Source organism: Pseudophryne corroboree, chromosome 2 (genome assembly GCF_028390025.1).
Source record: "Pseudophryne corroboree isolate aPseCor3 chromosome 2, aPseCor3.hap2, whole genome shotgun sequence".
Lineage (NCBI taxonomy): Eukaryota > Metazoa > Chordata > Amphibia > Anura > Myobatrachidae > Pseudophryne > Pseudophryne corroboree.
In genome coordinates, this window is record NC_086445.1 from 543,831,469 (window position 1) to 543,858,036 (window position 26,568).

Below are 26,568 nucleotides of genomic sequence, written 5' to 3' on the forward strand. Positions count from 1 at the left end.
AAAGATGGGATATTACTAAAACACTATGAGATCATAATCGGTACCGATGGGGTTTCCCTTTCAGTCTGCAAGTGAGCTCCGATGGCAGAAACCTCTCAGCGCGCTATCTTGATGAGGCCCTTCACCGACTCACTCAGTTATAACTGCTGGCTCCCCATTCTACTACATCCAGTATGGCTAGGGATGCCAGCTCGAAACCCTTGCCTCAAAGGGCTGTAAGAAATTAATGGCACACGGTCGGCCTACATTCCACTCCTACAGAGGTGACCTGAATATCCTGTTATCTCTATGTACTTCACCTTACCTCCCTGTCTGGGGCTCGGGTCCTTGTACTGGACTCCTCTCCATATGTTGGTTCCTCACTGGGCTGAGTCCCAACATATTCTACATTTATCCTGATTTTCCCTCCGTATTTTCTGTTTATGCTCTCGACATTATCAGTTGCTCACCGCAGCCTTTACCTTGCTTTAATTGTTTTTGTATACCACATGTCTAGCCAAATATTTACATGCTATGACTTTCATTTTCCCTGTCTCCCTCTCTTATGCTGGTGATATGTCTTCCACCTCCATATTTTGGAACATTCTTAATTATGTTGTTGTGTCTCAATTCCACTGTTAATATTGACTGACCAGCCATCACATATGTCATGATTGCACTATACTATTTTGTTTTCTAACCACCTCTCAGATTATTTTTATCCCCTATTTCCTCCCTTCCCCTCCCTCTATCATACCCTCTTTACATTCTGCTACTCCCTGGTGACTTCTTATCTATATATGTTGTTTTTCTTCTGTACTGTTTTACTTATGTTGCAGCCCCTATCACACCCAAAGCTTAGCTTATTCTAATTTCTGTACCCTTAATTGGTTTAGCTCTCCCGCTTCCGGCTCTTTGACCACGCACCCCACGTGGCTGTCATGGCTGGCTTCAGACACTCTGGGCTGATAAGGCAATTTCCTCCGTGGATCCGAAAACGTTCTCTCTTTTTTTCTCTTCCTCTTTTTATTCTTCCCTTCTTTTCGCGAGGCCGACATCCGGGTTTTCTTGCAATCTTCGTTCTTGCTTGTTGTATTACTTAACGTACCATGGCCATTAAACTCTTGATGTTTAATGTTAGAGGTCTGAACTCCCCTCACAGACGATCCACTCTATATCGTACCCTCCGTCACCTTCAAGGCGATATTATATTTCTCCAAGAAACCCATTTTGCTTGCTCCCGTCACCCAGAACTCAAGTCTAAACACTTTCCCCACACATTTCATGCTTGTGACCCATCTCGTAAAAAAACACCTCATCTTTATTCCCTCCACTATCGTGCGAGATCCAGAGGGGTGCTACCTTGTCCTTGTGGGTGGGTTAAATGGCACTGTATTCACGTTTCTTAATGTTTATGCCCCTAACACAGCACAACCTCCTTTTTTTAGGGCCCTAGGTTCAATTCTGTCCCAGCATAGAAGGAGTAGGGTAGTCGTAGCGGGGGATTTTAATACCACCTTGGACTCCCACCTAGATAGGTCTAAACCTGCTCCGCACTCATCACCCAACTTGATACACAATAACTCACTTGCCTTGCAAACATTTCTCTCTCAACATCTTCTCTTTGATGCCTGGCGGGTGAAAGAACCAACTGCTATAGATTACACCTTTTATTCCCTGATCCACGATGTATACACGAGATTGGACATGGTTTCCCTGAGTGCTGACCCTGCGCAATTATTCTTAAATGTTACTATTCACCCTAGTACTTGGTCTGATCACTGTCCTTTTACAGTAGATATTAAATCTCCTTAGCCTTTCAACCGCTCCTATACCTGGCGCCTACATGAGAAATTACTCCTGAACCCTTCCCTCCGTTCTCAAATTGACTCATATTAAAAATTATGATCTCCATGCCAACCAAAATATTTCTCCTCAAATACTTTGATATGCCCATAAGGCAGTGATCCATGGAGTTCTGATTAAATCTGCATCATTCGCTAGGAAAGCCAGGTCCAGACGACTCCATGAGCTCATGGACACAATAGCCCAACTGGAGACGCTCTATAAAACTTCAGGATCCGCTGAAGATTATCGCAATCTTTCGGTGGCTAAAGGGGAACTTAACCTCCTGCTTACAGCTAAAGCAGAAACGTCTCTTCGATGGCTCAACCAAACTTTTTATGAAAAAACTGATAAGGCTGATAGGCTCCTAGTATCCAGACTACACGATAAATTATCGCAGGACAACATCTTATCAATCAAGTCGCGCTCGGGCAAGCCTGTCCATGATCCCACCTGTATTGTGGAGGAGTTTCGGTATTTCTACGCACAATTATATAACCTTTCGTGTTCTAGGGATACCCCTCCTTCTAGTGTTGAATCTATACAGACTTTCCTATCTCGTTGCAACCTCCCCAAATTGTTTTCTTCTCACCTTGAGTCTCTTTGTTCTAAGATTCAGGTTCAGGAGATATCAGCTGTGATTCAAAACCTTAAGACCAATAAAGCCCCCAGCCCAGACTGCTTTACGGCCAGCTACTATAAAACGTTCAACTCTATTCTCTCTCCTTATCTCATGGAGGTGTTCAATGACGTGATGTCAGGGGGTTCCTTTTCCAAAGAAGCCTTAGAGGCCAGGATTATTGTTATTCCAAAGGATGGTAAGGACCCCTCCAGTTGTGCTCATTACAAACCTATCTCGCTTTTGAACACCGACATTAAGATATACGCGAAAATCCTTGCCAATCGCTTAAACCTTGTCTTTCTTGGACTGATCCACAGTGATCAGGTGGGCTTCATACCTGGACGCCAGGCTAGGGACAACACCAGGTGAGTAATTAGCCTTATCCATTCTCAGTAACTCTTGTACTCCTGCTACGGTGTTGTCCCTGGATGCAGAGAAGGCCTTCGACCAGATCAGCTGGCCCTTTTTGAATCACACCTTGCAGGCCTTCGGTCTTGGTGGTAGCTTTCTTTTGAGGCATCCAAGCCCTGTATTCCTCTCCCTCAGCTAGAGTCTCGGTAAATGGGATTCTCTTGTCTCCACTCTCAATAACCAATGGCACTAGACAGGGGTGTCCATTGTCACCCCTGATTTTTGCCTTAGTTATTGAGCCTTTAGCTGCTCACATTTGCCTTGATTCTGATATTAGAGGAGTGACCCTTGGAAAAGATGACTACAAAATATCTCTATTTGCGGATGACGTCCTCCTCACCTTAACGTCCCCCCATACATCCCTCCCTAAACTCTTTCGATCTCTAGACACCTATGGAGCCTTAACTGGTTACAAGATAAACCTCTCTAAAATGGAGGCACTTGCTCTTAATTTACCCCCGCTAACGCTAAACCTTTTACACCACAATTATAACTTTGCTTGGCGTGCTTCTAAAATTAAATACTTAGGAATTTACATACCGAACCAGTATAATACCCTGTACGCTGCTAACTTTTTACCCCTGTTTAAAACTACTAAACTAGATCTCATTAAATGGAGAGGCCTAATTATTTCATGGTTAGGCAGAATAGTGACAATTAAAATGAGCATCTTACCGGGATTACTCTACCTATTTCAGACTTTACCTGCCTAGAGCTTCCCTACTACAACTGCACAAGTGGTTTATTCAATTTGTGTGGAAGCTCAAACCACCCCGTATCAGCTTCTAATCCCTCCGACGCCCAACCTCCACTGGTGGGAACGGGTTCCCTGACATTAATTTATACTATTACGTGACCCACCTTAGTCAAGCAATAGCCTGGTTCACGTCTTCTCAAACACCTCGGTGGGTCACAATAGAGGCCAACACATGCAAAGTTTTTTCACTGTCCTCTATCATTGGGTTGGCTCCTTCGGACAGACCTGTTCAAGCGCGATCACACCCCGTTATTGCTTTCAACTGCTCAGTCGAAGTGCTGCAATACCCATTTTGAAATTACTGCCTACCCTTCCCCCATCACGCCCCTCTGGCACAATCCGGCATTTCCCCCACGGTTCAACGATAGGTGTTTCTTTCCATGGTTCAAAGGAGGCATTAGGGTCATACACGATTTGCTAGACTCAAACGGTTGCACCTCTCTGGATCTGTTACATAATAAATATAACTTACCCGCTATCAACTAATTCACATACATCCAAATCCGTCACTTTTTTAACTCCCTTCCCCTTAATTTTATAACCAGACTGATATTGAGTCTATTAGTTTAAACTGTCCCCTTCGCAAAGGTGTAATTTCAACACTTTACAATTCTCTGCTTCAAGTTAAACTATCTACTACGAATCACGAACTTTAATGGGAAAAAGATCTGGGAAAACCACCGGACTGCAGTCCGGGAAAGGGTCTATAAAGCATCGGTCTCCTCTTTAATGAAAGAAAATGCCTATAAGGTTTATTACAGATGGTACCTACCCGACTACGCAAGATGTATAGCTCCGCTTCAGACCACTGTTGGAGAGGTTGCGGAGGGGAGGGAACCTTTATGCACATTTGGTGGTCGTGCCCCAAAATTGCTAAATTCTGGGATGAGGTTTCGTACATTTTACAGGAGGTCCTTAAGGCCCCTATAGCTAAAACACCTTGGGCGTTTCTCCTCGGTTACCCAATAGAAGGCCTTGACAACTCCGCGGACAAACTCTCTCTTTACATATCTTAAACGCAGCCTGTTGTCTAATTGCTAAACAATGGAAATGTATTGATCCCCCCTCCCGATAATACAGTAACGTAGAAATAAAATATGGTATGTTGCGGCCATGGAGAAAATATCGGCCTACCTGCACAACTCTTACCCTAAATTTCTCACAATCTGGTGTGACTGGTTTCTGTACAATAACACTTCCCCACACGGTGCTTTCCCTTCGGGTTTATCAGACCTCTTGCTTTGAAATGTATATTACTGTCTCCCAGCCTCTGTTTGTTGTAGCTATGTACACCCCTTATGCTGCTACTTCCATATACATTTCTGACCCGGATTAGGCCATTGCTTCTTGCTCTCTTCTTTTTACGTGTATGTTTTGCACACTCGAATATATACTTTTGGGTTTCTTGCTGTTTTATTCCCGCCTACGGCTAAGTGCTTAGACGGCTAATGTTCTTCTGTTTCTACTACTAAGTTTACGGAATGTGCCTTAGCCTGTGACTGTATTCTCTAGTTTAACCCACCGTTATACGTATTTAAGTGTTCATCACTGATTGACATGTATGTACATGGTTGCCAGTTTTTATAAGTGTACACTTGTCTCTGCATTTGCAGTGTATGTAAAAACGCTAAATAAACTTGTTAAAAAAAAAAAGGATGTGTACCTTCACATTCCGATCTGGCTGCCTCATCAGGCTTATCTACGGTTTGCACTCCAGGCCCTGCCATTTAGTCTCTCCACGGCACAGAGTGTGTTCACCAAGGTGATGGCAGAGATGATGTTTCTACTCCGCAAACAGGGAGTGAACATAGGGGGTAATTCCAAGTTGATTGCAGCAGGAATTTAGTTAGCAATTGGGCAAAACCATGTGCACTGCAGGGGGGGCAGATATAACATGTGCAGAGAGAGTTAGATTTGGGTGGGGTGTTCAATCTGCAATCTAATTTGCAGTGTAAAAATAAAGCAGCCAGTATTTACCCTGCACAGAAATAAAATAACCCACCCAAATCTAAATCTCTCTGCACATGTTAAATCTGCCTCCCCTGCAGTGCACATGGTTTTGCCCAATTGCTTACTAAATTCCTGCTGCGATCAACTTGGAATTACCCCCATAGGGCCTAATTCTGAGTTGATCGCAGCATCAAATATGTTAGCAGTTGGGCAAAACCATGTGCACTGCAGGGGGGACAGATATAACATGTGCAGAGAAATTTAGACTTGGGTGGGGTGTGTTCAAACTGAAATCTAACTTGCAGTGTAAAAATAAAGCAGCCAGTATTTACCCTGCACAGAAACAAAATAACCCACCTAAATCTAACTCTCTCTGCAAATGTTATATCTGCTCCCGCTGCAGTGCACATGGTTTTGCCCAATTGCTAACAAACTTGCTGCTGCGATCAACTCAGAATTACCCCCATTATTCCGTACCTAGACGATCTTCTGATAAAGGCACCGTCCAGGGAGCGGTTGTTGGACAGCATTGGCCTCTCAACCAGACTACTCCTGGATCACGGGTGGATTCTGAATTTACCAAAATCTCACTTGGAACCGACGCAGAGGCTCGCCTTCCTAGGAATGATACTGGACACAGTCTCAGAGAGTGTTCCTTCCCTTGGAGAAGGCCATGGCTGTCCTAAAGCCAATCCGGATCTCTGTGCATCTGTGCATTCGCCTTCTGGGGAAAATGGTGGCCTCTTACGAGGCGCTTCAGTGCGGAAGGTTTCATGTGAGGCCCTTCCGGCTGGATCCATTGGACAAATGGTCTGGAACGCATCTTCACATGTACCAGATAATCTGTCTGTCGCCAAAAGCCAGAATCTCTCTTCTGTGGTGGCTACAGACTTCTCACCTCGTCGAGGGTCGGAGGTTCGGGATTCAGAATTGGATTCTGCTAACCACAGACGCAAGCCTCAGAGGTTGGGGAGCAGTCACCCAGGGGGTGCAGTTTCAAGGAAGGTGGTCCAGTCGGGAAGTCGTCCTTCCAATAAACATCTTGGAACTCAGGGCAATCTACAATGCCCTTCTGCAGGCCTCATCTCTACTTCGGAATCAGGCCATTCAGCTGAACTGAATCTCAATGTGGTGTTGCAGTTCCTGCAATCGGAATGGTTTGAGCCTTTACAGGACGTAGACGTCAAGTTTCTTACGTGGAAGGCCGTTACGCTGTTGGCCTTGGCTTCTGCGAGGCGTGTGTCGGAGATGGGGGCGTTGTCTCACAAAAGCCCCTATTTGATTTTTCATGAAGATAGGGCTAAACTCAGAACTCGTTGGCAATTTCTTTCTAAGCTGGTGTCCACTTCTCACATCAACCAACCTGTTGTGGTTCCGGCTGTGACGGACACCTCTGCTACTTCAAAGTCTTTGGATGTTGTGAGGGCTTTGAAGGTGTATGTAAAGAGAACAGCTAGTCACAAAAATTCCGACTCGCCGTTCGTTCTCTATGATCCTAATAAAATTGTGTGTCCTGCTTCGAAGCAGTCTATCGCACGCTGGATTAGGCTCACTATCCAGCATGCTTATTCCACGGCAGGATTGCCGGTTCCAAAATCTGTACAAGCCCACTCTACTAGGTCGGTGGGTTCTTTTTGGGCGGCTGCCTAGGGTGTCTCGGCTTTACAGCTCTGCCGAGCATCTACCTGGTCAGGTTCGAATACGTTTGCAAAGCTTTTCAAGTTCGATACTTTGACCAAACTGAAGGTCCTCAAAGGCCAATCAGTTCTGCAGGAACCTCGGCACTCTCCCACCCGGTTTGGGAGCTTTGGTACTTCTCCATGGTACTAAATGGATTCCCAGTATCCTCTAGGACATAAGAGAAAACAGGATTTTAATTACCTACCGGTAAATCCTTTTCTCGTAGTCCGTAGAGGATACTGGGCGCCCGCCCGGTGCTTAGTTTTTTTCCTGCGCGTTTACTTGGTTAAGTATTCTGCTTTGTTCAGCTGTTGCTGTTCATGTTTAAAGTTTGGTTAGCATGGCTTTCCTATTGTTCTGTGTGCTGGTTCATAATCTCACCACTTTCCTTATCTATCCTTCTCTCAAAGTATGTCCTCTGGCACAGTTTCCTAGACTGAGTCTGGTAGGAGGGGCATAGAGGGAGGAGCCAGCACACACTATCAAATTCTTAAAGTGCCCAAGTCTCCTAGTGGACCTGTCTATATCCCATGGAACTAAATGGATTCCCAGTATCCTCTACGACTACGAGAAAAGGATTTACCGGCAGGTAATTAAAATCCTATTTATTTATTTTTTGTAATGCCAACGCATTGTATCATAACAGTCCAATTTTCTACACCATATCAAACAATGCCTGGGCTTTTATAATTCAGGTGCTGATTCAGAGTCATATGCAAAGTAACTGCATGCTTGAAAATAGCTGTAGATTTGCACCTTCATTTACACTCTGGACTTGGCTTGGTTTGGAAGTAAAGCAAAAATAGTAAGTAACTTTGTATCTGGAACAAACCATGTTGCAATGGAAGGGGGAGCAAATACATTTATATTTTTTCTGTGCAGAGTAAAAACCTTTGCATGTAGCCCATAAATGTTATAAAGCTTTTTTTTTTTTTTTTTTTTTTAATTGTGTTTTTATTGAAGAGAGGTTAACATGAATTGCAATCAATTACAAGAGCAACGTATAATATCACAGAAGAGAACGTAATGCAAACTGTATACATATTATGAGTAAACAGCATTTGCTTCCCATGTGATCTTTTAAATATAAGTCTGACATATAAATAAACTGTATGTGAATTCGAGCTCCCCAGTCTTCGTTGTTAAATTTTTTTTCTCAAAACAAGGAAAAGTACATACACACCCTGAGAGAAAGGAAAATAAAAGTAAGCAAGTAAAGAAGGAAAAAAGAAAAGTATAGGAATGCAAAAACATGACTGCATCATGAAGTAGAATATAAAATTCCGATATCAATATAGAACATGAGTGCTTTGTAAATGCATATACAGTATATGTGAGCACATTGAGGAGTTAGGCGTCGTTGTGTTAGAGATATGCTATAAACAGAGAAACTATAAGGGTCTTTCATGAGAGGCATATGAGGAATCCAGCCATCTGGCCCAGATTTGTATATGTCCCACGGGACATATACACATATCGTTCATGACCAATATTGATATTCACTAAAGCGTTCCAAGCAGGAAAGTCAGGCCCAGTCTGAGCCATCCATGAGCGGGCTATGCACACCTTAGCCAGCGCACATACATAAATGGTATATTGTGTATCACATCTGCTGAACACTTCTTTCTTCCTAGCCCCCAGAATACACATTCTGGGTGTAAGTATCTCAAGATAGATGCTGGTGGCTACCATTGAAGTTTTTACCTAAGAGCAGAAAGTTTGAATCAGTGGGCATTCCCAAATGAGGTGCTAGAAGATACCCTGAGCCCCCTTACATTTAGACCAGTCAGCAGACGCCCGACCGCCAAATCTTACCAACCTTGTGGGGGTCAGATAAGTTCTATGCAGTAAAAATAATTGCATCAGTTGAAATCTGATAGACATACAGTACGTGGAAAACCTCCGGCTGCATCCCATTCCTTGTCACTAAAGGAACCCAATTCACCCAACCATCTCTCACGTAGTCAAGGAAGAGCTTCTATATGAAGTTTAGTTAATAAAAAGAAGTAAGCAAGGGGGACAGATTTAACCAAACCTGAACTTAGAAATAAAGGTTTTAACTGGGGAGGGAGTGATGGGCGGAGAGTTTTCACCAAATTGAGCTTGGAGAGTGTGTCTAAGCTGTAGAAAGCGATAGAAAAAGGCAGGAGGTAGGTCAAATTCTTCTTTCAATTGTTGAAACGATTTTATAGTGCCATTGCAGTATAATTGTACCAACTGTTACAATACCCTTGGTGCCCCACACGTTTCCCAGATAGAGTGTGTAATTCAGGAAGCCAACAAGAGTGCCAGAGGGGGGGCATCAGGATCAAGGTAATCAAACTTGACCAAAGTCCGCACCTTATGCCAGATTTTAAAAGCTTGAGAAAAAATGGAAGGAATATGCAGAAAACAACTCACCACTTGGCAATGCTTGCAAAGGAGTGTACCCAGGAGCAGCTTGTTGGGCCAGGGCGAAAGGCAATCTACTCTATCATCCTGAACCCACGACCAGATATGTGCCAATTAGGCCGCAAAATAATAGAATTTAAAATGAGAATGTTCCAACCCACCATCGACCTTAGGTCTGGTAAGTACATCCAATCCAATCCTAGGTCGTTTATTGGCCCACACCAGCGAAGAGAGCATACTATTCAGCTTCCTGAAAAATGAGGCCAGGACATATATCGGAGACTGTTGCAGTATATATAAGATTTTGGGCTGTACTACCATCTTGACAAAGTTTACCATGCCCGATTCTGTGAGTAGAAGCTTGCACCATACTTAAGACGTTTTTTCACGTAAGTATGAGAGTATGTTCATAGGAATATAATCAGATGAATTATTAGTAACTATCACCCCCAAGATATTTAAATTGATCAACCCAGCATAACAGCAGGGAGGACCCCACAGTGGCATTATGGATGATTTGCTCCAATTGGTGGTGAGACCAGAATATCTGCTATTCTGAGTACCATGGAGGAATGTAGTAGACCTAGCCACTCTATAATCCCTTGAAAACAAAAGAAGATCGTCGGCATATAAAGCAATTGTGTTCATCCTGTGTCCAAGCTGAAGTCCCAGTATGTCTGGATGATCTCTGAGAATACACACTAGTTGTTCAATGGCAAGAGCGAATAGCGCAGGCGATAACAGCCACCCCTCCTAGTGCTACTAGTCAGGGGAAGGGAGGAAGACATAGAACCATTAACAGAGATCCTGGCGCTTGGATGGTAGAATAAACATTGAACCCACTTTAAGAAAATGGGGCGGATACCCATACATTGCATGACTTCTCTTCGTGGGAGGAATGGAGGTGAGTAAATAATCGCCTTAGATTTATGCCATTAGGCATACCAGGCATAAAGCCAGATTGATCTGGGTGTACTACAGAAGTAATAACATTATTAAGACAAACAGGCAGGATCTTTGATAAGATTTTGGCATCAGTAGGAAGCAATGAGATTGGCCTGTATGAGTCGGGTAACTTAGGATCCTTTCCAGGTTTCGGCAACACAAGAATAACGGCCTCTGACATAGAGGAGGGGAAAATACCCACCTCAAAGAGGTCGTTAAACAATGTCAACAATCTAGGGGCAAAGACCCCTGAATGGGCTGTATACAATTCAGTAGGTATGCCATGAATGCCTTGAGCTTTACCCCCAGGAAAGGACCTAAGTGCACTTCATCAAGTGTAAAAGAGGTGCCTAGAAGGTCCCTAGCTTTGGTTGCTAAATTCAATAAATCTATTGAGGCTACATAAAGCTGCAATTCGCCCGGGGTACAGGATAAGCGAGACTCATATATATCTCTATAAAAGGAAAGGAAAATATTTGTGATATCTGGGATAGTAGTAGCGGCCTTACCAGCAGAGTCAGTGAGTTGCGCTACAGTGGCTGTAGGACGATCAGCATGTACTACATGGGCTAAATACAGTAGCTGCCAGTTCTATCCACAAATGCATACTGATTATGAGATCTAAACAAATTATGTTCAGTCATATGGGCCAGCCAGGCTGATTGATTCTCATCCCAGCGAGCTCTGGAGTCAGACCATCTCTTAAATATGGTGATTCCAGCCTACGGCATTCAGACTCCAGCTGAGCCTCTTTCTCTTTCTTCCTGTAAAACCTTTTTTAAGCAGCTATATGCTGAGTCAGAGTGCCTCTCATGTAAGCTTTAAAATAATCCCATACAACCGCCTCCAACGCCGAACACATATTATCAGCAAAGTATCCATCGTATAAAGCCTCAAGGTCAGAGTTAGCTTTCAGCTGAAGGAGCTAAGAAGGGTTGAGCTTCCAGAATACCTGTACCCTCAGGCGCTCTATGTCAACAGTCAAAGAAAGGACAGAGTGATCATACACCCCCCTAGCCTTATGGTCTAAATCAGATATTCTGGGTAGTATAGCGTGGGACACCAAGGCCAGGTCAATTCTAGAGATGGAGGGAAAAAACTTTGAGAAACAGTAGTATTGGTGAGTTATAGGGTTTTTAACTCTCCAGGCATACACCCAACCCAGGGTATCCACAAATTTAGCAAAACCATTAGGCCCGACTTCATCAAAGCAGGAGCAGGGTCCTCCCTCTACTTATCAATGGATTGATTGAATGTTTAAGAATAACCCATGAAACTACCAAGAAAAAATTAGAGGCAATAGAATCAATGAATATTTGAAATCACCAATGCAAGGGAGCTCCCCAGTTGCACAAGATAAGCAATGAGCAACTGGTTCCCTAGCAGGAGAACACCCAGTAAACATACAGCAATAATAACTGATATTAAGATTAAGTAAAACAGGCATCTCTCCAGCAGCATAATAACATGACATTAATACTATAGAGAAATGTATGGCGGTATACATATCTAAAGGCCCATACACACTAGCCGATTTTCAGCTCAAAGTAGCTCACTTTTGGCGTTTTGAGCTCAAACTCTGCAAGTGTGTATGGCCGGGTGATGAGCGTTGACGGCCGCTGCCGTCTGTCATGCTGTTTGAACAGCCAAGTGAAGCACTTTCCACAGTCTCCTACTGTGGAAAGTGTTCACTCTCCCCCATCCCTTCCCACCCCCCCAGTGAACATCGCTGAGCACGGGGATAATCGCTTAGTGTGTATGCACTGATCTATTTTCCAGCCATCGATTGTTCACATCATCGCTGTGCATACACGCTGGGCAAAAACGCCCAGTGTGTATGCACCTTAAAAGTAGCGTAGTAACCAGTCTATCAGTCTGGAGCCATCTGCCGACCACCGGGAAAATAACGATCTAGCCAGGCAGACGCTTCCTGTGGCGAGTTAAAGTATTTAGATTCTCCATCCGCCACTACACGAAGTTTAGATGGAAATATCATAGCGTATGGAAGATTCAAATCGCGGAGTCTGTGTTAAATGGGCACATATTGCACCCTTTCCTTTTGGACATCAGCTGAAAAATTGGTAAAAGCAGACATATTCACCCCCTTTCTAGTCAAAGGGCCTTTAGTGCGTTTCAATCGTACAACAGTATCACGATCTTTGTAATGCAGGAACTATTCAATAGAAGTGCAAGGGGGTGTGCCAGGTGGCAGAGGACGGGTAGGTATTTGATGTACCCTCTCGACGGTAAATTGAGGAGAGAAGGTATCTTTACTATAGGATTCGAGCAGCCAGGACTCCTGGAGAGTTTAGTGGGAAGAGCATTCCCCTTTATCTATGAGGCCAACCATGGCCGCAACTAGTGGGGGGGGGGGGGGGGGGGTGCTAAGGAGGCATGTGCCTGGGGGCAGAATCTGAGAGGGTGCAGAGATGGGTACTCTGCATCCACTCCTTCCTCTCAGCCCTAAGGGGCTACCTTCTACCTGGTCCAAGAACCCTCACTGTAGTTACCCGCTCCCCAGCACCACCAATGAAACGCCCCCCTCTCCGGCAAGTAGAACGCTAATGAATGAGGCAGGGGTGGTGACCAAGGACTCCCCAATCCCCTCTCATTTCCCAAGCGCTGGTCCATGGCCGCTTACATGCCTATGTAAGCGATGTCTGCCCCCAGGCCTGTTCCCCAGCGCCTCCCTCTTCCAGCAGAGGAGGACAGGGTCCTAAGAAGCAATATACTGCTGGGTCCTAGTACCCTCGCTGCAGGTCCCCGCTCCCCAATACCACCAATGTGGACTCCTGGGAAACCAAACCCTCCACCCGGCAACTAGAACAATTATGAATGGGGTGGGGGTGGCCGTTCACACACTCCTGTACTTCTGTAAACTGTGTCTGCCCCCGGCCCTGTTCCTCAGGGCCTCCCCCGTTACTGCACGGCAGCTCCACCAGAGGGGGACATGGCAAGAGAAAGCAGTAGCAGCCAATAATTAGTCTGGGCACTGAGGTGAGGTCTCTATACGCCAGGACAGCTACTGCCTCCCAAAGTGTGGTCCTAGGTCCCAACTTGCATGCAGGGCTTTGAAGTCCTACAGCAGTTGAAGTCCCCAACCCCCCCCCCAGGGTGTGTGATACAGTGACTGCATGGCTTATATCAGGTATATAACACCAGTCAGTCCTAGGGACTTCTCTCTGCAGTCAGGAAAACCCACATTGTGTGTGTGTCCCTCCCCAGAAGGTTGGTACTTCTCCGGTCCTTGCTGGCATACTGGGCTTTGTAGTCCTACAGCAGTTGAACAGTCAGAGTCCCCCACAATACTGTACCTGAGGTGCATGTTAGTTTTCTTGTGTTCCTATCCATTTTCCTAGAGAATGTGTACTGGATGCACTCTGACGATGCTGGTTGTCACTTTGCCAACTGTTCATTCCTGTGTTATTGACATGGTTCCAAAGTGTGTGTGTGTGCATGGGAGGCGCCAAATTACTGTCTTGCCCCGGGTGTCAAAAATCCTAGTTTCGGGCCTGGGCCAACAAATCGAATGTTATTCCTTCATAGACGCCTCTCCATTTCCAGGAGTTTATTCTGCATAGTAGAGACTTGTGACAGGAATGTAACAGTGACTTTCGGTGGAGTTTCCACTTCGCCAACCCACTCGCGGATGTGCTGCACATCCTGCCTCAATAATGACAAATCACGTTGCACTTTTTCAATCTTACTAGATCGCTGCTTCTCGCTGCTGTCTATGGCCTCCAACACCTTGCTGCAAAGATGCCTGGGAAGGGGGAGCAGTAGAAGAGTCTTGGGAAATATCAGGATCATCCTGGTCCGGCTGAACACTTGCTACAGAGGAAGCAGTATTCTGTGCAGTAGAACTCCTAGCAAATTTATCAAGATTGGCAGCTGCAGGGGGTGGTGATGCTTCACCATGTTTAAACAAGTGGGGATATGGTAATAATAACTTTAATATGCAGTGTTGGTCTGCTGTACTGCAGTGTGTCTTCAAGGCACAGAGAGGAGACAGCAGGAGATGTAAAATGGCTGCATCACTTACAGGCCACTTCCCTCTGATGGAATCAAAGCAGGAGAGAGGGGAAGGAACAGGGCACCCATATTGGAGTGAGGATGGGGACACTGGACCCACAAGTGGCTGCTTACCTCGTCCAGGACTCCTCTATGTGCAAAGTGGAGCAGGCTCACGGGATGCTGGATGGAGAGGAGTGGCGGCACTCCGGAGCATAACGGCGCCTCCAGAGCGGGCAGGCTACATACAGGAATGGGCATCCACGGACCCGGTCGCTGGCAGAAACGCCCCCCAGATGGCACCCCCAGCATCAGGACGATCAGGGCTAACCAAGCATCAGGTGCATACAGCAGGAACTGGGCTCAGGATATGATACTGGAGAGCTCACAGAACCTGCGTCCTACGTCCTTGTTGCCGTGCCCATGCCCCATACCGCTTTATTTTTACACTGCAATTTAGTTTTCAGTTTAGACACACCCCTCCCTAATCTTACTCTCTATGCACATGTTACATCTGCCCCACCTGTAGTGCACATGGTTTTGCCCAGGTGCATAGTTAATTGCTTTTTTCTGCTTTACTTCCAAATCAGAATCATGGTCCCCAGTCACATAATTCCAACTGCATCACTGTTATACACCAGCTTGTGAGAATAGCTGTCACCATGTATTGCACCAGCCCTATCCTTGATGCAATGGATCCATCTGAATTCTCAGGATCTTTGTGTACGCTTATCACTGATTAGGCCATAATTCCGTGTACACACTCACGGCAAACATAAGCGAAGTTTCACCAAGTTACACACATTGTTCTACTTTGAATAGCTTGCAGCTCCCCAGTATACACACACCTCAGTTAACTTAGTGAGCATGTGCAGCGCAAAAAATCACAGAGGTGACCGCATTCCATGCAGCTCTTAATCAGGCTCTCAATATGGATTAAAGATGTGGTTTAGAAACCTTCTCCATAGGCTAGACTTGTACCTTGATAAACTAAAGGTTACTATTTAGCCTTACCAATAACAGTCAGTTCATCTTCCCAAATGAAACCTGATCATGAGGGTTCCAGTAGATAGGTCGACTCGACAGCATATGGTGGACATGTATTAGGTCGACAGGTACAAAAGGTTTACACACATGATCGACACAAGTTGTGTTTTTTTTTTTTTTGGGGGGGGGGGGGGGTCGGGGTTACATGTTGCTTGATTTATCATCCATATGGACTATGATTGGGAATAGTAACCTGTGGCTAATGTAGTGAGCCACCTTAACCAGATCATGGAAGTTGAAGCGAGTCTACAAGGGCACACGTTTACACTGATTGTGTACACATATGATGAAACATACAAAAGGACACCCAAAAAGAAACTTGTGTCGCTTTTTTTGTATTGAAAATTGTCATGTTGACCTTTTGACCCTGTCGACCTAATGCATGTTGACCATATGGGTTTGACCTAATTACTATCTGTCTAGTTACTGTAGATCTTCTATAACACACCCGACTGATGAAGTGTTCAGTCCAAGTTGACCAAATATATAAAGACTATGGGCCTAATTCAGACTGGATCGCTCCCGCGGCAGCGATCGCAGTCTGAATACCTATGTGGAGTGCACACACTTAGAATGCCGTTGGCAGGGCGCAGCCTGGACGACATAGGCATGTCTGGAACGTTGGGGACGGGCCGGGGTGGCTGTGTGATTTCGCATGTAGCCGCTGAGACCCGAGACGCGGTAAGTAGCGGCCTGCCATCGCGCAGGAGCTTTGCTGGCAGGGAGCTACTCGCCAGGTACTAGACCTGTGCTGGGCATTCCCCCCGCATGTCAGAGTAAATGGTCGCAGATGTGCTAAATTTAGCACATCTACGATCCGCTCTGACTCACCTCCTTATATTAATGTTTCATTTTACAAATGTAGCGCTTTATGCCTGTTAGAGACCTTGGAATAAATCCTACTTTACAGTACAAAAAGTACAACTATGTACAATAGTGGTTTAAAGAAACTGTAGTGACTCATTGGGGGGGGTCATTCAGACCCGATTGCTGCTGTGGGTTTTCGTACAGCAGCGATCGGGTCTGAACTGCGCATGCGTATCCACCGCAAAGCGCAGGTGCGAGGTCCCCTCAGCGATGGGGAACGCCGGAACTTACCGAAGAAAGCGATCGCACCAGCGACCGCAAGAAGATTGACAGGAAGAGGTCATTTGTGGGTGTCAACTGACCGTTTCCAGGGAGTGTCCGAAGAAACGCAGGCGTGTCCAGCCGTTTGAAGGGAGGGTTCCTGACGTCATCTCCAGGCTAGATCATCGCAGCGGCTGAGTAAGTCCTGAGCTGTGCAGAGGGGGTCATTCCGAGTTGATCGCTAGCTGCATTTGTTTGCAGTGCAGCGATCAGACTAAAAAACGACAGTTCTGCGCATGTGTATGCGGTGCAATGCGCACGCGCAGTGTTCAGGCACAACGAACTATGCAGTTTTGCACAAGGTCTAGCGATGCATTTCATTCGCACTGCTTACCGCAGAGTGATTGACATGAAGTGGGCGTTTCTGGGTGGCAACTGACCGTTTTCAGGGAGTGTGCAGAAAAACGCAGGCGTGCCAGGAAAAACGCAGGCGTGGCTGGGCGAACGCTGGGCGGGTTTGTGATGTCAAATTCGGAACTGAATATTATCTGATATATATATATACTGTGTGTGTGTATATATGTGTGTGTGTGTGTGTGTGTGTATGTATGTGTATGTATATATATATAATATATATACACACACACACACACACATATCAAGAACGGGCAGCACTCGTGGGACTGTAAATGGCGGAAATCAATGGACACGGGAGTCACCCCTGTGTTCTGTGTTTCGGTTGTATTAACCTTCATCAGGAACCAACAAAATATATGTATGTGTGTGTGTATAAAAATTTTTTTTAATTAAAAATTAAAACGGAAAGTGCAATTATTATTTTGAGTACAACTTAGCTGCTGTTATACCCTATTAAAGGCATACAAATGCCACAGATTGTGAAACCCTGCTTTCAAGCTCATTACGGTTGGGAAATATTCAGCAACTTAGCCATGATGTAAGACAGCTCTGACTCATCTGGCTCTTTCACCACTTCCTCTGTGATACTAACCAAAAACAGAAAAATAAGAATTGCATTAATGAGCCTTATTCCAGAAGCCAATATACGCTCATCTTGGGGAATTTCTTCCCCTTTAGCTGCTCTGAAGTTTGCCCCGTTGGCTATTCGTGGGTCTGGTTGTCATTAGAAGAGGATTGTCACAAACCTCTAGTGGGCCTTCCTGATCATGTATATGTCCATTATAGGTAGAAACTGTGATTTGTGGTGTGTATTAGTGTAAACCTCCTGATCTTGTAACCAATCAGTTAAGAATCTCATCAGGAAGGTGTGATTATATACAGAGGTTATAGTATTTTTAAATGTGAACCCAACATTGAATTTACGTGATAATAATGTGAATCATTTTCATCCTTTAGGAGATGGACTTTTGCTCAGCCGGGGGGAGAAATGGAGCCAGCACCGTCGTCTCTTGACACCAGCATTTCATTTTGATATCTTAAAACATTATGTTAAGATCTTCAATCAGAGCACAGATATAATGCACGTGGGTTCTGACTGCTCATATTATCTACCGTACCAACTTTCTGTGCTAAATTTCTCTGCCTTCTACAGTATGCAATGTGTACACACTTGGACTTTCCCATGATATTGGTATTTATGTGAAATTAACAGCCTCCTCTACCTTTTCTCTTTCCTTTTTGTTTGTTTGCTTTAGGCCAAATATTCTTAAACCCCCTCTTTCAGTTCTTTTCTGTGGCATAGATTGTGAGATGATAAAGTACCTCCTGGAATGGACTCTGCCTGATAACAGAAATGTGTACACTTTGAGATACAGTATTTACTATATGAGTCTCTTCTAATGGGGTACCACTACATACATCTACTGGCCTTTTACCTGTTCTGCCAACATGGATCAGGAAACTGGCAAATTACTGCATGTTAAAAAAATCCCAGACTCACTGGTTCTGGTCGGATTTGGGTGGATTTCTAAAATCGGCAGATCAGCAGCCCGGGTAATTGTCCCAACTGCTGCCTGATATATGGCCCCATCTTGCAGTACATTCCCCTATCCACTGCGCTACATCACTATACTACATCTCCTACACGCTGAACTACATCACTACACTACATGCCCCTATACACTGCACTACATATCCTGTATGCTACACTACATACCCTTATATGCTACACCACATCAGTGCACTACATGCCCCTATATACTGCAATACATTACTACACTACATACCCTATGTGGTACACTACATCACTACACTACATCCCCCTATGGCTACAGCAAATCGCCCCCATCTGGGAGGCAAAGCAGAGGTTGATACTGCTAACTGGGAGCACAGTCTGCTTCTATAGCTTGTACAGTCCACCGCACGCTAGTCGCAGCACTGCATGGCCAAGAAGAAAGTTTAAGACAGTAGCCGGCATAGGAGAGATCCCAGGTACTGGAGCTCACCCGCCCAGCATCGGAGCCAGCTGCGGGCAGACAGGTGGGTCATAGACATTGCCCGGGGAGCTGTCTGCTGTCTCACTGGAGCAGCACAGCACTGCCGGTGGGGAAAAAAAAACCCTGCGCCTTTGTAACTCCTTGGGGCCCCCTCAAATCCTGCACCCAGGGTGCATGCCCCCTTAGCCTCCCCTAGTTACGGCCCTGGCCCCATAACTCAGTGTGACAAGATGTCTCCTCCCTTCCCTGTAGTTATCATATTTCCTTCTGAGTGCCAGTGGCTTCAACATCAAAATATATTGTACAGGTTGAGTCTCCCATATCCAAAATGCTTTTACCAGAAGTATTTTGGATATCCGTTTTTTCCATATTTTGGAATTTTGCATAACATAATGATGAGATATCTTGGGGATGGGACCCAAGTCTGAACATAAAATGCACTTATGTTTCATATAAACATTATACACATAGCCTGAAGGCGGTTTTATGCAAAATTTTTAATAACTTTAGGCATTATACAAACTTTTTGTACATTAAACCGTCAGAAATCAAAGCTTTCACTATCTCAGTCATGCTCAAAACTTCTGTATTTCGGAATATGCCGTATTTTGGATTTGGAAGACTCAAACCTATATTAGAAAATGTCAGCTGCTTTTTAATAGTATCATTACCTTGTGTACAGAATCACATAGTCATGGCAACAGTTTCTGGGTTTTTGTCACGTGCAGTCATCTAGATATAGCCTTATTTGAGGTCTTAAAGACATAAGCTCTGCTGTGTAGTTTGATCTAGGGATAACTGTTTCATTTTAATCTCTCCTCTAACTACTGTATTTCCACAGGCTAAATGGCACAGGTTATGTGGAGAAGGCCTAGTGCCTTTGGATATGTTTGAACACATCAGTCTAATGACCTTGGACACCCTTTTGAAATGCACATTCAGCTATGACAGTGAATGCCAAGAGTACGTCCTTTTCTTTTACAATGGGGACACATTAATTACTAGCGATGTGCCGCTATAGTAAAGCATTCCATTACCCATATAGTCCCTCATTTTTCCTCACACCTTACAGAGATGCGCAGGACAATGAGCGACGATTGCCTGCTGTTTATATGGTAATGTGCGCACTTTAAGGGGTAGTTACGGATATTAATGTACAGTAAATATCTCTCTATAGCAATACAGTATCATGGTGTGTGTGTGTGTGTGTGTGTGTGTGTGTGTGTGTATATATATATATATATATATATATATATATATATGAAATAGATGTAAAATAATTAATTGTAGTGCTATTTCACTCAAGGAATACCTCGTCACAAGGCCAAATGCATATGCCCTCTCCATTTTGTCTCTGTATTATTTCCCCTCTTATTGCTCATTACAGAAAGTCAAGTGATTATATTGCTGCCATTTATGAGCTCAGCGCCTTGGTGGTACAACGTGAACACTTCCTCCCCCATCACTTTGATTTCATCTACCGACTTTCCTCCAATGGAAGGAAATTCCAGCGGGCATGCAATATTGTACATGAGTTCACCACAGGGGTAGTGCAACAGCGGAAGAAGGCATTGCAGGAGAAGGGGACTGAGAAAGGGATCAAGTCCAAGCAAGAGAAGACAAAGGATTTTATTGATATTCTATTACTGTCAAAGGTGAGGAGGAACTCATTGTTATGCTCTAGAAATATTGTTTCACATCTTATGTATGACCATTGCATAAAGAGAGAGAGAGATACCTGCCCATATAGAATGCCTGTAGAACATTTATAAATATATACTTTAATAATTAGAAAATTATTATTCCAAATAGCTGTTTTCAAAAAGTATAGTCTGATTTGCACATTTTTTTATGATGTAACAGTATTACTACAAGGTGTAGATGAGTCCAAACAACATTTAGCTTTATCCCTCAACACAGGATGAACATGGAAACCAGTTGTCCGATGAAGAGCTGAGAGATGAAGTTGATACATTTATGTTTGAAGGTGGGCTTATTATCAGATTTACCTGGGTTTGTTAGGGTTGTACATACTGAATATTATTATTAACTATTGACTAATAGAAATTCATGTTAGTGATGAATATATGTACAAAGAAGATTTTCAGCTTTTTTTTGTCATGGAGAGATATCTGCAAACGATCTCTCTAGTAACAAAATAATAATTCAATGTGTAGAAAGGATGTCAGTTAGTTGTTACACGAAGGCTTGCAAAGAATTGGTCAGGTTCTGTCTGTAGCAGTGGTCAGACAAGGAGACTTGTGTCATGATGAAAGTAAGATCAATAGCAAGGGCTTGTGCAAAAAACTCAGCCAATCAAAAGCATTTTCCTGCGTTGGCATCTTCTTATACGTTGGTGGCAAGGGAGTCTCTATGACTACCCTGCTTAGAGCATAATTTGAATCAGGGCCATCTTTTTGTATGGGCTCAATGGGCACTTACCCAAGGGCCCCAAGAGTATAAGGGCCCTAGGCTGATAGTTGAGGGTCCCCTCTTTCCAGGGGTACCAGATTTTTGAAAATTGGCCCTAGGGAACCGGAGATATCCGATTTCAAAGCAGTGGTCCCCATCCGAGCCTATTAATTGCTATTCCTAGCCAGATATCTCGGGTTCTGTCTGACTAGAGGTTTTTTGACGGTATACTCCAAAAGCTGGGACTCTGCTCTTTCGGTGGACACTGGCAGTGTGTCTCTACTATGCCCAGAACCAGAGATATCAGCCTTCAAGCAGCTGGAGTGCAATTCATATGGATGGTCTAGTCATTGTAATGTAGTGCCAAACCTTATTAAAATATATAGGCCATTGTCAAGAGCAGGAAAAAAATGTAGTACCTTGTTAACTATTAATGATTATAAACCCAGCGCACTTCCATAGAGATGAATTGCCTTCATTCAGAGCCGGCCATAGGTATAGGCAAACTAGGCAATTGCCTAGGGCATTTGATATGCCTAGGGGCATCAGCAGCTTCTGCTGATTAAAATGATATGCGGCATGCCTATATTCTGTGTGTAGCATTTCATATGCAGATACAGCCACAGTCTCACACAGTATATAGGCATGCTGCATATCATTTTAATCAGCAGAAGCTGCTTGTGCATCCTAGACACATAGCAATGCAAATAAGATGCATTTTCATAAAAAAGGTGCCCTACGTTAGCATTGAGGCAAGATTTATGAGGACACATCTGTATCCAAACAGAGGCAGAGGTTACAGTGTTAGTGGCAGTGTGAGTGCTGTGTGCATGTGTGTGAGTGGGTTGGTTGTGCAGTAGTGTTTGGAATATGTGTAAGGAGCATTATGTGTGTCATGTAAAAATGCATTAATAATGTGCAACATATGTGTAAGGGGCACTATGTGTGTCATTATGCGTATAAGGGCATTAATAATGTGCGGCATATGTGTAACAGGGTACTACTGTATGTGTGTCATTATGTGTATAAGGGCATTAATAATGTGCGGTATATGTGTAACAGGGTACTACTATATGTGTGTCATTATGTGTATAGGGGCACTAATAATGTGCAGCAAATGTGTAGGGGGCACTATGTGTGTCATTATGTGTATAAGGACATTAATAATGTGCGGCATATGTGTAAGGGACATTATGTGTAAAAGGGCATTAATAAAGGTTGTCATAATGTGTAAGGTGCATTATGTTTATAAGGACATTAATAATGTGTCTCATATGTGTAAGGCGCATTACTGTGTGGGATTATGTGTATAAATGCATTACTAATGTGTGGCCTTATGTGTATAAGGTTCTCTACTGTGTGGCGTTGCATATAGAAAGGGCACTACTGTGTTGTCTAATGTGAATAAAGAGCAATAGGGTGTGGCGTACTGTGAATAAGGAGCAATTCAGTGTGATGTAATGTGAATAAGGGGCTCTACTGTGAGGAGTAACGTTTATAAGGTAAAGTGATACTACTGTGGGATGTAATATGAATTATGGACACTATCGCATGATCAAATGTGAATAAAGTTGCAGTACTGTGTGGCGTAATTGGAATTGGGGTTACTATTGTGTGTCCATGCCCCTTGCCAGCAAAAACTCACCCCTTTTTGGGCTGTGCGCCAAATGTGCGAACTGTTCCTATTTAAAATATAGGGGGTACAAACACCAAAATAAGGACTGCTATGGGTGAGGGGTGATGGTGCTGGGAAACAGGTGCAAGGTCAGAGGCGAAACCAGCGGTGGTGCTAGGGGGCACCAGCCAAAATCTTGCCTAGGGCATCATATTGGTTAGGGCCGGCTCTGCCTTCATTAAGTGCTCTGCTTTGAATGTACGGAACTGCAAATGTGTTTGACTGCATAGAATAGAACTGGTTTTACTTTTACATGTGGTTAGATGTTTTGAATTTGCAATGCAAATTGCATTTCAGGCGAATTATTTAAGAGTTGTGTGTACAGGGCCTTAGAACTGAATTGTATCATGTACAGAGGCGTAACTAGAGTTTTCTCTGACGTCCTAGTGGATGCTGGGGACTCCGTAAGGACCATGGGGAATAGACGGCTCCGCAGGAGACTGGGCACATCTAAAGAAAGCTTTAGGACTATCTGGTGTGCACTGGCTCCTCCCCCTATGACCCTCCTCCAAGCCTCAGTTAGATTTCTGTGCCCGGCTGAGCTGGATGCACACTAGGGGCTCTCCTGAGCTCCTAGGAAGAAAGTATATGTTAGGTTTTTTATTTTCAGTGAGACCTGCTGGCAACAGGCTCACTGCACCGAGGGACTAAGGGGAGAAGAAGCGAACCTACCTAAGTGGTGGTAGCTTGGGCTTCTTAGGCTACTGGACACCATTAGCTCCAGAGGGATCGAACACAGGACCCGACCTCGTCGTCCATTCCCGGAGCCGCGCCGCTGTCCCCCTTACAGAGCCAGAAGCAAGAAGGTGGTCCGGAAAATCGGCGGCTGAAGACTTCTGTCTTCTCCAAGGTAGCGCACAGCACTGCAGCTGTGCGCCATTGCTCCTCATGCACACTACACACTGCGGTCACTGATGGGTGCAGGGCGCTGGGGGGGGGGCGCCCTGAGCAGCAATATTAACACCTTGGCTGGCGAACTGACACCATATATAGCCCCAGGGGCTATATAGGTGTTTATTAACCCCTGCCAGAACTTTTACAATAGCGGGAGAAAGCCCGCCGAAAAAGGGGCGGAGCCATCTCCCTCAGCACACTGGTGCCATTTTCCCTCACAGCTCTGCTGGAGGGATCGCTCCCTGGCTCTCCCCTGCAGTCCTGCACTACAGAAAAGGGTTAAAAAGAGAGGGGGGCACAAATTAGGCGCAGTATATATATATTATGCAGCTATAAGGGAAAACACTCTCTATAGGTGATATCCCTGTGATATATAGCGCTCTGGTGTGTGCTGGCATACTCTCCCTCTGTCTCCCCAAAGGGCTTTGTGGGGTCCTGTCCTCTGTCAGAGCATTCCCTGTGTGTGTGCTGTGTGTCGGTACTGCTGTGTCGACATGTATGATGAGGATAATGATGTGGAGGCGGAGCAAATGCCTGTGAATGGGATGTCACCCCCTGCGGGGTCGACACCGGTGTGGATGGACTTATGGAAGGAATTACGTGACAGTGTCAACTCCTTACATAAAAGGTTTGACGACATAGGACAGCCGGCTGCTCAGCTTGTGCCTGTCCAAGCGTCTCACATGTCATCAAGGGCTCTAAAACGCCCGCTACCTCAGATGGCAGAACCGACTCCAGTGTCGACGACGATGAGACTAGTGTACCTTCCAATAGGGCCACCCGTTACATGATTGAGGCAATGAAAAATGTATTACACATTTCTGATAATACCCCAGATACCACAAAAAAGGGTATTATGTTTGGTGACAGAAAACTACCAGTAGTTTTCCTGCATCTGAGGAATTGATATGAGGTGTGTGAGGAAGCGTGGACTTCCCCCGATAAGAAATTGATAATTTCTAAAGCAGCGTACCCTTTTCCGCCAGAGGATAGGTCACGTTGGGAAATAACCCCTAGGGTAGATAAAGCGGTTACACGCTTATTAAAAAAGGTGGCACTACCATCACGGATACGGCCGCCCTGAAGCACCTGCTGATAGAAAGCAGAAAACTACCCTTGAAGCTATATACACACACACGGGCATTATATTGAGACCTGCTATTGCCTCGGCATGGATGTGCAGTGCGGCAGCTTCGTGGTCAGATTCCCTGTCGGATAATATTTATACTATAGATAGGGACAATATTTTGCTGAAAATAGAGCATATAAAAGACGCTGTCTTATACATGCGTGATGCACAGAGGGATATTTGCCGACTGGCATCACTAATAAGCGCTATGTAAAACCATTGCCGCCAGACGGGGGTTATGGACTTGGCAATGGTCGGGCGATGCCGATTTTAAACGGCACATGGAAGTTTGCCCTAGAAGGGGGTGGAACTGTTTGGGGATGGTCTTTCAGACCTCGTTTCCACAGCTACGGCTGGGAAATCAAAACTTTTGCCACAAGCTACCCCACAGCAAAAGTAAGCACTGTATTATCAGGTACAGTCCCTTCGGCCCCAGAAAAGTAGAGAGCTAGACAGCTAGTTCCCGGGAGCAGAAGTCCTCCCCTGCGTCCGGTAAGTCCACAGCATGACGCTGGGGCTGCTCAGGCGGACCCGGGTACGGTGGGGGCCCGTCTCAGAAATTTCAGCGCACAGTGGGCTCTCTCACAGGTGGATCCCTGGGTTCTTCAAACAGTATCTCAGTGGTACAGGCTGGAATTCGAGACGTCTCCCCCCCGCCGTTTCCTAAAATCTGCCTTACCGGCAACTCCCTCTGCCAGGGAGGCAGTGTTGGTGGCTATCCAAAAAACTGTATTCACAGCAAGTGATTATCAAGGTACCCCTCCTTCAACAGGAAAAGGGTTACTTTTCCACAATGTTTGTGGTACCGAAACCGGACGGTTCGGTGAGACCCATCTTAAATTTAAAATCTTTGAACACATATAACAAAAGATTCAAGTGCAAGATGGAATCGCTCAGGGCGATTATTGCGAACCTGGACGAGGGGGATTACAGGGTCTCTCTGGACATCAAGGATACTTACCTGCATGTCCCCATTTACCCTCCTCACCAGGAGTACCTCAAGGTTGTGGTACAGGACTGTCACTATCAGTTCCAGACGCTGCCGTTTGGATTATCCACGGCACCGAGGGTCTTTACCAGGGTAATGACCGAAATGATGATACTCCTTCGCAAGAAGGGAGTTTTAATTATCCCGTACTTGGACGATCTCCTGATAAAGGCGAGGTCCAAGGAACAGTTGGTAAGGGGGTAGCACTTTCTCGGGAAGTGCTGCAACAGCAGGACTGGATTCACAATTCCAAAGTCACAGCTGGTCCCGACGACACGTCTTCTGTTCCTGGGAATGATTCTGGAAACAGACCAGAAAAAAGTGTTTCTTCCAATGGAAAAGCCGAGGAG

The 26,568-nt window shown here is 44.9% G+C and overlaps 1 protein-coding gene across 2 annotated transcripts in view; it reads left to right on the top strand.

Moving 5' to 3' along the window:
- LOC135034908 (ultra-long-chain fatty acid omega-hydroxylase-like) overlaps positions 1-26,568 on the top strand; it is a 106,179-nt gene that overhangs the window by 63,523 nt on the left and 16,088 nt on the right. For both annotated transcript variants that reach the window (XM_063954300.1, XM_063954301.1), the window contains exons 5-8: positions 18,081-18,208; positions 19,962-20,083; positions 20,508-20,775; positions 21,041-21,107. In XM_063954300.1, coding sequence (XP_063810370.1) covers positions 18,081-18,208; positions 19,962-20,083; positions 20,508-20,775; positions 21,041-21,107 — 585 coding nt within the window. The remainder of the gene's footprint in view (positions 1-18,080; positions 18,209-19,961; positions 20,084-20,507; positions 20,776-21,040; positions 21,108-26,568) is intronic.